The 13971-nt window shown below is 40.3% G+C and overlaps 1 protein-coding gene across 4 annotated transcripts in view; it reads left to right on the plus strand.

Moving 5' to 3' along the window:
• vir (VIR_N domain-containing protein) overlaps positions 1 to 13971 on the plus strand; it is a 195245-nt gene that overhangs the window by 84944 nt on the left and 96330 nt on the right. For all 4 annotated transcript variants that reach the window (XM_070083923.1, XM_070083912.1, XM_070083931.1 and 1 more), the window contains one exon: positions 12441 to 12616. In XM_070083923.1, the coding sequence (XP_069940024.1) occupies positions 12441 to 12616 (176 nt within the window). The remainder of the gene's footprint in view (positions 1 to 12440; positions 12617 to 13971) is intronic.

Consider the following 13971-nt stretch of genomic DNA (forward strand, 5'->3'; position numbering starts at 1 on the left):
AAATACTACAGCATGATGGACTTCACCCATTATCATATTGCATGTCTTGAATAACACACATTGATGGAGTTGTAAACAGCATGATATGTTACATGCATTGTATTAACTGAATTTTTTTGTTTTTTTGTTTAATTTTACTGAAAGTTTATATAATTTATAGTTTTAAAAATGCAGTATTAGAATGTGGGTGGCCCGGTGGCCTGGTGGCTAAAGCTCCCGCTTCACACACGGAGGGCCCGGGTTCGATTCCCGGCGGGTGGAAACATTTCGACACGTTTCCTTACACCTGTTGTCCTGTTCACCTAGCAGCAAATAGGTACTTGGGTGTTAGTCGACTGGTGTGGGTCGCATCCTGGGGGACAAGATTAAGGACCCCAATGGAAATAAGTTAGACAGTCCTCGATGACGCACTGACTTTCTTGGGTTATCCTGGGTGGCTAACCCTCCGGGGTTAAAAATCCGAACGAAATCTTATCTTATCTTATCTTAAGTTTGTGGTTATAGGAGAGTGGGTGCAGGTCGAATGAGGAGTAATTGGTGGAATGATGAAGTAAAAGGTGTGATAAAAGAGAAACAGTTAGCTTATGAGAGGTTTTTACAAAGCAGAATTGTTATAAGAAGAGCAGAGTATATGGAGAGTAAAAGAAATGTGAAGAGAGTGGTGAGAGAGTGCAAAAGGAGAGCAGATGATAGAGTGGGAGAGGCACTGTCAAGAAATTTTAATGAAAATAAAAAAAAATTTCGGAGTGAGTTTAACAAGTTAAGAAAGCCTTGAGAACGAATGGATTTGTCAGTTAAAAACAGAGTAGGGGAGTTAGTAGATGGGGAGATGGAGGTTTTGGGTAGATGGCGAGAATGTTTTGAGGAACTCTTAAATGTCAACGAAGAAAGGAAAGCGGTAATTTCATGCACTGGCCATGGAGGTATACCATCTTTTAGGAGTGAAGAAGAGCAGGATGTAAGTGTGGGGGAGGTGCGTGAGGCATTATGTGTAGAATGAAAGGGGGTAAAGCAGCTGGAACTGACGGGATCATGACAGAAATGTTAAAAGCAGGGGGGATATAGTGTTGGAGGGGTTGATATTTTTGTTTAATAAACCACCCAGGGAAGTACTACCGTCCTGCCAGATGACTGTGAAACAAAAACCTGTAATTGTTTTGCATGATGGTAGGATTGCTGGTTTCTTTTTCTGTCTCATAAACACGCTAAGATAACAGGGATATCTTGCTACTCCTACTAACACTTTGGTCACACTTCACAGACACGCACATGCATATATATATATACATACATCTAGGTTTTTCTCCTTTTTCTAAATAGCTCTTGTTCTTTTTTATTTCTTCTATTGTCCATGGGGAAGTGGAAAAGAATCTTTCCTCCGTAAGCCATGCGTGTCGTATGAGGCGACTAAAATGCCGGGAGCAATGGGCTAGTAACCCCTTCTCCTGTATACAATTACTAAAAAAGAGAAGAAGAAAAACTTTATAAAACTGGGTTGCTTAAATGTGCGTGGATGTAGTGCGGATGACAAGAAACAGATGATTGCTGATGTTATGAATGAAAAGAAGTTGGATGTCCTGGCCCTAAGCGAAACAAAGCTGAAGGGGGTAGGAGAGTTTCAGTGGGGGGAAATAAATGGGATTAAATCTGGAGTATCTGAGAGAGTTAGAGCAAAGGAAGGGGTAGCAGTAATGTTAAATGATCAGTTATGGAAGGAGAAAAGAGAATATGAATGTGTAAATTCAAGAATTATGTGGATTAAAGTAAAGGTTGGATGCGAGAAGTGGGTCATAATAAGCGTGTATGCACCTGGAGAAGAGAGGAATGCAGAGGAGAGAGAGAGATTTTGGGAGATGTTAAGTGAATGTATAGGAGCCTTTGAACCAAGTGAGAGAGTAATTGTGGTAGGGGACTTGAATGCTAAAGTAGGAGAAACTTTTAGAGAGGGTGTGGTAGGTAAGTTTGGGGTGCCAGGTGTAAATGATAATGGGAGCCCTTTGATTGAACTTTGTATAGAAAGGGGTTTAGTTATAGGTAATACATATTTTAAGAAAAAGAGGATAAATAAGTATACACGATATGATGTAGGGCGAAATGACAGTAGTTTGTTGGATTATGTATTGGTAGATAAAAGACTGTTGAGTAGACTTCAGAATGTACATGTTTATAGAGGGGCCACAGATATATCAGATCACTTTCTAGTTGTAGCTACACTGAGAGTAAAAGGTAGATGGGATACAAGGAGAATAGAAGCATCAGGGAAGAGAGAGGTGAAGGTTTATAAACTAAAAGAGGAGGCAGTTAGGGTAAGATATAAACAGCTATTGGAGGATAGATGGGCTAATGAGAGCATAGGCAATGGGGTCGAAGAGGTATGGGGTAGGTTTAAAAATGTAGTGTTAGAGTGTTCAGCAGAAGTTTGTGGTTACAGGAAAGTGGGTGCAGGAGGGAAGAGGAGCGATTGGTGGAATGATGATGTAAAGAGAGTAGTAAGGGAGAAAAAGTTAGCATATGAGAAGTTTTTACAAAGTAGAAGTGATGCAAGGAGGGAAGAGTATATGGAGAAAAAGAGAGAGGTTAAGAGAGTGGTGAAGCAATGTAAAAAGAGAGCAAATGAGAGAGTGGGTGAGATGTTATCAACAAATTTTGTTGAAAATAAGAAAAAGTTTTGGAGTGAGATTAACAAGTTAAGAAAGCCTAGAGAACAAATGGATTTGTCAGTTAAAAATAGGAGAGGAGAGTTATTAAATGGAGAGTTAGAGGTATTGGGAAGATGGAAGGAATATTTTGAGGAATTGTTAAATGTTGATGAAGATAGGGAAGCTGTGATTTCGTGTATAGGGCAAGGAGGAATAACATCTTGTAGGAGTGAGGAAGAGCCAGTTGTGAGTGTGGGGGAAGTTCGTGAGGCAGTAGGTAAAATGAAAGGGGGTAAGGCAGCCGGGATTGATGGGATAAAGATAGAAATGTTAAAAGCAGGTGGGGATATAGTTTTGGAGTGGTTGGTGCAATTGTTTAATAAATGTATGGAAGAGGGTAAGGTACCTAGGGATTGGCAGAGAGCATGCATAGTTCCTTTGTATAAAGGCAAAGGGGATAAAAGAGAGTGCAAAAATTATAGGGGGATAAGTCTGTTGAGTGTACCTGGTAAAGTGTATGGTAGAGTTATAATTGAAAGAATTAAGAGTAAGACGGAGAATAGGATAGCAGATGAACAAGGAGGCTTTAGGAAAGGTAGGGGGTGTGTGGACCAGGTGTTTACAGTGAAACATATAAGTGAACAGTATTTAGATAAGGCTAAAGAGGTCTTTGTGGCATTTATGGATTTGGAAAAGGCGTATGACAGGGTGGATAGGGGGGCAATGTGGCAGATGTTGCAAGTGTATGGTGTAGGAGGTAGGTTACTGAAAGCAGTGAAGAGTTTTTACGAGGATAGTGAGGCTCAAGTTAGAGTATGTAGGAAAGAGGGAAATTTTTTCCCAGTAAAAGTAGGCCTTAGACAAGGATGTGTGATGTCACCGTGGTTGTTTAATATATTTATAGATGGGGTTGTAAGAGAAGTAAATGCGAGGGTCTTGGCAAGAGGCGTGGAGTTAAAAGATAAAGAATCACACACAAAGTGGGAGTTGTCACAGCTGCTCTTTGCTGATGACACTGTGCTCTTGGGAGATTCTGAAGAGAAGTTGCAGAGATTGGTGGATGAATTTGGTAGGGTGTGCAAAAGAAGAAAATTAAAGGTGAATACAGGAAAGAGTAAGGTTATGAGGATAACAAAAAGATTAGGTGATGAAAGATTGAATATCAGATTGGAGGGAGAGAGTATGGAGGAGGTGAACGTATTCAGATATTTGGGAGTGGACGTGTCAGCGGATGGGTCTATGAAAGATGAGGTGAATCATAGAATTGATGAGGGAAAAAGAGTGAGTGGTGCACTTAGGAGTCTGTGGAGACAAAGAACTTTGTCCTTGGAGGCAAAGAGGGGAATGTATGAGAGTATAGTTTTACCAACGCTCTTATATGGGTGTGAAGCGTGGGTGATGAATGTTGCAGCGAGGAGAAGGCTGGAGGCAGTGGAGATGTCATGTCTGAGGGCAATGTGTGGTGTGAATATAATGCAGAGAATTCGTAGTTTGGAAGTTAGGAGGAGGTGCGGGATTACCAAAACTGTTGTCCAGAGGGCTGAGGAAGGGTTGTTGAGGTGGTTCGGACATGTAGAGAGAATGGAGCGAAACAGAATGACTTCAAGAGTGTATCAGTCTGTAGTGGAAGGAAGGCGGGGTAGGGGTCGGCCTAGGAAGGGTTGGAGGGAGGGGGTAAAGGAGGTTTTGTGTGCGAGGGGCTTGGACTTCCAGCAGGCATGCGTGAGCGTGTTTGATAGGAGTGAATGGAGACAAATGGTTTTTAATACTTGACGTGCTGTTGGAGTGTGAGCAAAGTAACATTTATGAAGGGATTCAGGGAAACCGGCAGGCCGGACTTGAGTCCTGGAGATGGGAAGTACAGTGCCTGCACTCTGAAGGAGGGGTGTTAATGTTGCAGTTTAGAAACTGTAGTGTAAAGCACCCTTCTGGCAAGACAGTGATGGAGTGAATGATGGTGAAAGTTTTTCTTTTTCGGGCCACCCTGCCTTGGTGGGAATCGGCCGGTGTGATAATAAAAAAAAAATAAAAATAAATGTATGAAAGAGGGGAAGGTACCTAGGGATTGGCAGAGAGCATGTATAGTTCCTTTATATTATATAAAGGGAAGGGGGACAAAAGAGATTGTAAAAATTATAGAGGAATAAATTTACTGAGTATACCAGGAAAAGTGTACGGTAGGGTTATAATTGAAAGAATTAGAGGTAAGACAGAACGTAGGATTGCGGATGAGCAAGGAGGTTTCAGAGTGGGTAGGGGATGTGTAGATCAAGTGTTTACATTGAAGCATATATGTGAACAGTATTTAGATAAAGGTAGGGAAGTTTTTATTGGATTTATGGATTTAGAAAAGGCATATGATAGAGTGGATAGGGAAGCAATGTGGCAGATGTTGCAAGTATATGGAATAGGTGGTAAGTTACTAAATGCTGTAAAGAGTTTTTATGAGGATAGTGAGGCTCAGGTTAGGGTGTGTAGAAGAGAGGGAGACTACTTCCTAGTAAAAGTAGGTCTTAGACAGGGATGTGTAATGTCACCATAGCTGTTTAATATATTTATAGATGGGGTTGTAAAAGAAGTAAATGCTAGGGTGTTTGGGAGAGGGGTGGGATTAAATTATGGGGAATCAAATACAAAATGGGAATTGACACAGTTGCTTTTTGCTGATGATACTGTGCTCTTGGGAGATTCTAAAGAAAAATTGCAAAGGTTAGTGGATGAGTTTGGGAGTGTGTGTAAAGGTAGAAAGTTGAAAGTGAACATAGAAAAGAGTAAGGTGATGAGGGTATCAAATGATTTAGATAAAGAAAAATTGGATATCAAATTGGGGAGGAGGAGTATGGAAGAAGTGAATGTTTTCAGATATTTGGGAGTTGATGTGTCGGCGGATGGATTTATGAAGGATGAGGTTAATCATAGAATTGATGAGGGAAAAAAGGTGAGTGGTGCATTGAGGTATATGTGGAGACAAAAAATGTTATCTATGGAGGCAAAGAAGGGAATGTATGAAAGTTAGTAGTACCAACACTCTTATATGGGTTTGAAGCTTGGGTTGTAAATGCAGCAGCGAGGAGGCGGTTGGAGGCAGTGGAGATGTCCTGTCTAAGGGCAATGTGTGGTGTAAATATTATGCAGAAAATTCAGTGTGGAAATTAGGAGAAGGTGTGGAGTTAATAAAAGTATTAGTCAGAGGGCTGAAGAGGGGTTGTTGAGGTGGTTTGGTCATTTAGAGAGAATGGATCAAAATAGAATGACATGGAGAGCGTATAAATCTGTAGGGGAAGGAAGGCGGAGTGGGGGTCGTCCTCGTAAAAGTTGGAGGGAGGGGGTAAAGGAGGTTTTGTGGACGAGGGGCTTGGACTTCCAGCAAACGTGCATGAGCGTGTTAGATAGGAGTGAATGGAGACAAATGGTATTTGGGACCTGACGATCTGTTGGAGTGTGAGCAGGCTAATATTTAGTGAAGGGATTCAGGGAAACCGGTTATTTTTATATAGCCGGACTTGAGTCCTGGAAATGGGAGGTACAATGCCTGCACTTTGAAGGAGGGGTTTGGGATACTGGCAGTTTGGAAGGATATGTTGTGCATCTTTATACGTATAAGCTTCTAAACTGTTGTATTCTGAGCACCTCTGCAAAAACAGTGATTATGTGTAAATGAGGTGAAAGTGTTGAAAGATGATGAAAGTATTTTCTTTTTGGGGATTTTCTTTCATTTTGTGTCACCCTGCCTCAGTGGAAGACTGCCGACTTGTTAAAAAAAAAAAAATTACCATACCTGGTTACATAGCCATACATAACTGCAGGCCTGACCAATCAGGAGGAGGCACTGCCATCTATTGCTCTGATGAACTAGAATGTATGAAATCAACTAATGTATGGGATGAAAATGGCGAATATATGATAGCTAAATTCACATCAAGAACTCTTAAGAAACTTATAACAGTTGGCACCGTCTACAGACTACCACACACAAATACTTACACTTTTAACAGTAACCTTAGAAACATGATAACTGAGTCAGAGTTGAATAAACACTATCTGATACTAGCAGGAGATCTCAACATAAACCTCATCCAAGCAACTGACCTTCCAGTAGCTGATTTCACAAATACTATGAGCAACAGCTTGTTGCTACCCTCTCTAAGGAAGCCAACAAGAATCTCTGAGACAAGTGCCTCGTTACTTGACCATATCTGGACCAACACGATATCCCCACTACAAGCAGGTATAATCACAGACAACACCACAGACCACTATCCTACCTTTCTCGTAACCAACTTATCTAAATTGCCTCAAGAAACAAGAGAGATTTCATTTCGCCTGCATGATGAGACATCGATAAACAACCTAAAACTAGCACTAGGTGCCATTGATTGGCAGAGAGAGCTAGCTGACAGTAATAATATTGATAAAGATGTCAAAAATTTTTTACATAAAACCCTAAACCTCTATAGCAAGCATTGTCCAATGAAAACAAAAGAGATTACAGAAAAGAGAGTAAACAGCCCATCTCTAACATAAAGTATCCTCAAATCTATTAATAAAAAACACCAACTTGAAAAACAGTTTAGATTAGACCTAATTATTGAAGAATTTACTGAAAGATACACATCAATACTCGCAAAATTAATACAAAAATCAAAGCAAATGTATTATGAAAATAGATTTAGTGAAATAGAAGGTGATATGAAAAGTACCTGGCAAACCCTCTTCAAAATTTTGGGCTCTAGGAAACTGTCTGGAAATAGAGAGATAAACTTAACTAAACCAGATGAACCTCACATACAGCCTATAGACACGACCGACATATTTAATGTCTTCTTCTCTACTGTAGGATCAACGCTAGCAAGTCAGATTCCTAGCTCCAATACCCAGGCAAACGAGTACCTCACTGGCAACTACCCAAATACTCTATTTCTAGCTCCAACTAATTCCACTGAAGTCTCATTCGTCATTAAATCATTAAAAAACAAAGCAGGCGATCTAGATAACTTGCCACCATTCATATATAAAAAAGCTGCACATGAGCTGTCACCCATTATTGCAACAATGTTTAACAAATCTGTAACATCCTCAACCTTCCCATCTATATTCAAGACAGCAAGGGTCACCCCAGTCCACAAAGGAGGTGATCCAGTTGACTTGAACAACTATAGACCCATATCAAACTTGCCCTTACTTTCTAAGGTATTTGAAAAAATAATACACAGGCAACTTTACTCCTACCTTACATCCAACAACATACTTAACCCATGCCAGTTTGGGTTTAGACCAAAAAAAGTACGAATGACGCTATTATACAAATGCTTGAACTAATATACACAGCTCTCGATAAAAATGAATATCCTCTGGGGCTCTATTGACCTACGAAAAGCATTTGATACAGTCGACTACAATCTCTTGCACCTCAAACTGAGTCATTACAGCATCAGAGGACATTCTCTTGACTACCTAAAATCCTATCTTAACGACAGACACCAGTATGTACATGCAAATGGAGTCAATTCGGCTATCCAACCTGTAGCTGTAGGAGTACCCCAGGGTAGTGTCCTAGGCCCGCCCCTCTTTCTCATCTACATCAGTGATCTTTCCAATGCATCCCAACTCCTTAAACCAGTTCTATTCGCAGATGACACTACATATGTCTACTCCCATTCAGACCCAGCTGTACTTAGAAATGCTGTAAACAATGAACTGCTAAGATATACAGTGGACCCCCGCCTTACTATATTAATTCATTCCAGAAGTCTGTTCGGGTGCCGTTACCGAATGAATTTGTTCCCATAAGGAATATTGTAAATTAGATTAGTCCGTTTCAGACCCCAAAAAATACACGTACAAAAGCACTTACAAAAATACACTTACATAATTGTTCGAGTTGGGAGCTGATCGTAAGGCGGGGGTCCACTGTATAATTGGATGATGACCAACAAACTCACTCCCAACATAGACAAAACATACTTCATACTGTTTGGCAACAGAGCCTTAAATATCCAACTTAACATATTGTTAAATGGTTTCCCTATATCAAGACACATGGAGGGCAAATTTCTAAGTCTTCTCCTTGACTGTAATCTTAAATTTCAGTCCCATACCCATCACATAGTCAAGAAAATTTCCAGATCAGTAGGAATCCTTTCCAAGATATGATACTATGTACCACAACCGACTCTTCTTACCCTGTACCACTCTAATATATCCGTACCTCACCTATGGTATTTGTGCCTGGGGCTCAACCACAGCCAACCACCTTAGACCCTTAATAATCCAACAAAAAGCTGCTGTGCGGGTGATAACCAGCTCCTGTGCTAGACAGCACACCCCACCACTTTTCAACAGACTCAACTTGCTAAATATACAAGACTTCTTCTTTCTTTCAACACACCGGCCGTATCCCACCGAGGTAGGATGGCCCAAAAAGAAAAACAAAAGCTTCTCTTTTTAAATTTAGTAATTTATACGGGAGAAGGGGTTACTAGCCCCTTGCTCCCAGCATTTTAGTCGCCTCTTTCAACACGCATGGCTTACAGAGGAAGAATTCTGTTCCACTTCCCCATGGAGATAATAGGAAATAAACAAGAACAAGAACTAGAAAGAAAATAGAAGAAAACCCAGAGGGGTGTGTATATATATGCTTGTATATGTATGTGTAGTGTGACCTAAGTGTAAGTAGAAGTAGCAAGACATACCTGAAATCTTGCATGTTTATGAGACAGACAAAAGATACCAGCAGTCCTACCATCATATAAAACAATTACAGGATTTCGTTTTACACTCACTTGGCAGGACGGTAGTACCTCCCTGGGTGGTTGCTGTCTACCAACCTACTACCTAGGAAATATACAAGACATATACTCTTATTATTGTGCCTACTACATATACATAACATTAAACTCCACTGTAAACCTACCCCTAAAACTACTACTTGACAGTTACAACAGAATGCACAGCCACAATACAAGGTATAAGGCACTTTTCAACATCCCTGGAGTCAGTCTCTCACTATGCAAGAACGCTATGCACATAAAGGGCTCGAAGATCTAGAACTCGCTACTGGAACAGGTCAAGGGTCCCCTGACAGCTTATAAATATAAGACTGCTAAAAAATCATCGTATCTTACAATATTAACCAAATCAACCAAAACATCTGCTAACTAGTTTTATTATGTGACCTCTAGGCTCTTAATTCTGCCAATCCATAAAATCATCTTATCTCTCAATATTAACCAATTCAGTCAAATTAGTTTTATTATGTGACCTCCTGGCTTTTAATTTTGCCAATCCATAACATATTACCACCTGTACCATTACTTGTAAGGTAGATTTTGCGTGCAATTTCAAGATTATTTTACTGAACCCTACTCCACCTTACTACCTCTCACTTGTATTAAGTTAATTTTTTTTTTTTTTTTTTTTTTTTTTTTCAACAAGTCGGCCGTCTCCCACCGAGGCAGGGTGACCCAAAAAAGAAAGAAAATCCCCAAAAAGAAAATACTTTCATCATCATTCAACACTTTCACCACACTCGCACATTATCACTGTTTTTGCAGAGGTGCTCAGAATACAACAGTCTAGAAGCATACACATATAAAGATACACAACATATCCCTCCAAACTGCCAATATCCCAAACCCCTCCTTTAAAGTGCAGGCATTGTACTTCCCATTTCCAGGACTCAAGTCCGACTATATGAAAATAACCGGTTTCCCTGAATCCCTTCACTAAATATTACCCTGCTCACACTCCAACAGATCGTCAGGTCCCAAGTACCATTCGTCTCCATTCACTCCTATCTAACACGCTCACGCACGCTTGCTGGAAATCCAAGCCCCTTACCCACAAAACCTCCTTTACCCCCTCTCTCCAACCCTTTCGAGGACGACCCCTACCCCGCCTTCCTTCCCCTATAGATTTATATGCTTTCCATGTCATTCTACTGTGATCCATTCTCTCTAAATGACCAAACCACCTCAACAACCCCTCTTCTGCCCTCTGACTAATACTTTTATTAACTCCACACCTTCTCCTAATTTCCACACTCCGAATTTTTTGCATAATATTTACACCACACATTGCCCTTAGACAGGACATCTCCGCTGCCTCCAACCGTCTCCTTGCTGCTGCATTTACCACCCAAGCTTCACACCCATATAAGAGTGTTGGTACTACTATACTTTCATACATTCCCTTCTTTGCCTCCATAGATAACGTTTTTTGACTCCACATATACCTCAACGCACCACTCACCTTTTTTCCCTCATCAATTCTATGATTAACCTCATCCTTCATAAATCCATCCGCCGACACGTCAACTCCCAAGTATCTGAAAACATTCACTTCTTCCATACTCCTCCTCCCCAATTTGATATCCAATTTTTCTTTATCTAAATCATTTGACACCCTCATCACCTTACTCTTTTCTATGTTCACTTTCAACTTTCTACCTTTACACACATTCCCAAACTCATCCACTAACCTTTGCAATTTTTCTTTAGAATCTCCCATAAGCACAGTATCATCAGCAAAAAGTAACTGTGTCAATTCCCATTTTGAATTTGATTCCCCATAATTTAATCCCACCCCTCTCCCAAACACCCTAGCATTTACTTCCTTTACAACCCCATCTATAAATATATTAAACAACCATGGTGACATTACACATCCCTGTCTAAGACCTACTTTTACCGGGAAGTAGTCTCCCTCTCTTCTACACACCCTAACCTGAGCCTCACTATCCTCATAAAAACTCTTTACAGCATTTAATAACTTACCACCTATTCCATATACTTGCAACATCTGCCACATTGCTCCTCTATCCACTCTATCATATGCCTTTTCTAAATCCATAAATGCAATAAAAACCTCCCTATCTTTATCTAAATACTGTTCACATATATGCTTCAATGTAAACACCTGATCTACACATCCCCTACCCACTCTAAAACCTCCTTGCTCATCCGCAATCCTACATTCTGTCTTACCTCTAATTCTTTCAATTATAACCCTACCGTACACTTTTCCTGGTATACTCAGTAAGCTTATTCCTCTGTAATTTTTACAGTCTCTTTTGTCCCCTTTCCCTTTATATAAAGGGACTATACATGCTCTCTGCCAATCCCTAGGTACCTTCCCCTCTTTCATACATTTATTAATATAAGATTATAAACAGTTAACCACTACTACTTGTCTAGCTTTAAGTATAGTTACTATGTACTATTATCTTATCTAGTTTTAATTAGTTAATATATATCAGGATTAGTTTCCCAAAATGCCTCGGCATGATAGTGGCTATCTTTGTACTTAGGAAATCAAACTTGTAATTACACATTGTAACCTTTACAAAGAAATAAACTTTACTACTTTACTTTACTTTTAGCCCCCACACCTCTTGCCAACACCCGAGCATTCGCTTCTCTTACAACCCCATCTGTAAATATATTGACATCACACATCCCTGTCTAAGGCCTACTTTTACTGGGAAATAATCTCCTTCTCTCCTACATACTCTAACCTGAGCCTCACTGTCCTCATATTTTTTAATATTTTCTTTTTTCTGGCATTGAACTTTAGGCATGGTTTATTTTGTGATAAATATTACCTTATGGTTGGCAATATACGGTGGATGACAACATTGTTAATTTAAGCGAGTCATGAAAAGAGAGAGGACTGTGGTCACTTGCCTTGAAGTTGCTTTTCATAATTTTCTCTTGTCATTTTGTACTTCTCTTTTTGAGATGGTGTGATGGTGGATGGGTAAGTAATGAAAGAAATATAATCACAATAGTTTTTATTTCACAGCAACTAAATCCTGATGATGATTCCATGGAAGTTGATGACGCAGAAAGCCGCATTGATTTACCCTCAAATTGGAGTAGTAATATTCCTGATGCTGTGGTACAAGCAATTAATTCTTGTGTGCGAGAAATACTAAGAGTGTATAGGTACGCCGACCAGCTACTTGCTCAACCACATAGGTATGTCTTAGGTGGTTCTTGTGAGTGACAGTGTATGTTTAGTAGAAACTTGCCAAGTACAGTGGACCCTCGTTTTTCATAATTAATCCATTCCAGAGAGTGTGACTATTATCAAAATTGACAATTTGCGAGTCCATTTTCCCCATAAGAAATAATGTAAATCCAATTAATTCGTTCCAGACATCCACAGGTATCAACAAATTTTTTTTTTTTTACCTTAAAGATAGATTTACATGCACAAAAGAATGAACATTCGGCATGACAGTTACCTCTATTGATGGCTGTTGTTGATGACTGGAAGTGGGGAAGGGGACAGGGAAGAGAGGTCATTGTTTGGAAGGGGAATCCCCCTCCATAAGGACTCTAGGTCACTTCAAGGGTCATTTCCCTAGCTTAAATATAGATTTACATGCAGAAAAGAATGCCAAATAAGTGTAAAGTACTAATAAGATGTATAAATGAACATTTAACCCTTTGACTGTTTCGGTCGTATATATACGTCTTACAAGGTACCATGTTTGATGTGTATTTTTTTTTTATTATCACACTGGCCGATTCCCACCAAGGCAGGGTGGCCCGAAAAAGAAAAACTTTCACCATCATTCACTCCATTACTGTCTTGCCAGAAGGGTGCTTTACACTACAGTTTAAATTGCAACATTAACACCCCTCCTTCAGAGTGCAGGCACTGTACTTCCCATCTCCAGGTCTCAAGTCCGGCCTGCCGGTTTCCCTGAACCCCTTCATAAATGTTACTTTGCTCACACTCCAACAGCACGTCAAGTATTAAAAACCATTTGTCTCCATTCACTCCTATCAAACACGCTCACACATGCCTGCTGGAAGTCCAAGCCCCTCGCACACAAAACCTCCTTTACCCCCTCCCTCCAACCTTTCCTAGGCCGACCCCTACCCTGCCTTCCTTCCACTACAGACTGATACACTCTTGAAGTCACTCTGTTTCGCTCCATTCTCTCTACATGTCCGAACCACCTCAACAACCCTTCCTCAGCCCTCTGGACAACAGTTTTGGTAATCCCGCACCTCCTCCTAACTTCCAAACTACGAATTCTCTGCATTATATTCACACCACACATTGCCCTCAGACATGACATCTCCACTGCCTCCAGCCTTCTCCTCACTGCAACATTCATCACCCATGCTTCACACCCATATAAGAGCGTTGGTAAAACTATACTCTCATACATTCCCCTCTTTGCCTCCAAGGACAAAGTTCTTTGTCTCCACAGACTCCTAAGTGCACCACTCACCCTTTTCCCCTCATCAATATTATGATTCACCTCATCTTTCATAGACCCATCCGCTGATACGTCCACTCCCAAGTATCTGAATAC

Source organism: Cherax quadricarinatus, chromosome 1 (genome assembly GCF_038502225.1).
Source record: "Cherax quadricarinatus isolate ZL_2023a chromosome 1, ASM3850222v1, whole genome shotgun sequence".
Taxonomy (NCBI): Eukaryota; Metazoa; Arthropoda; class Malacostraca; order Decapoda; family Parastacidae; genus Cherax; species Cherax quadricarinatus.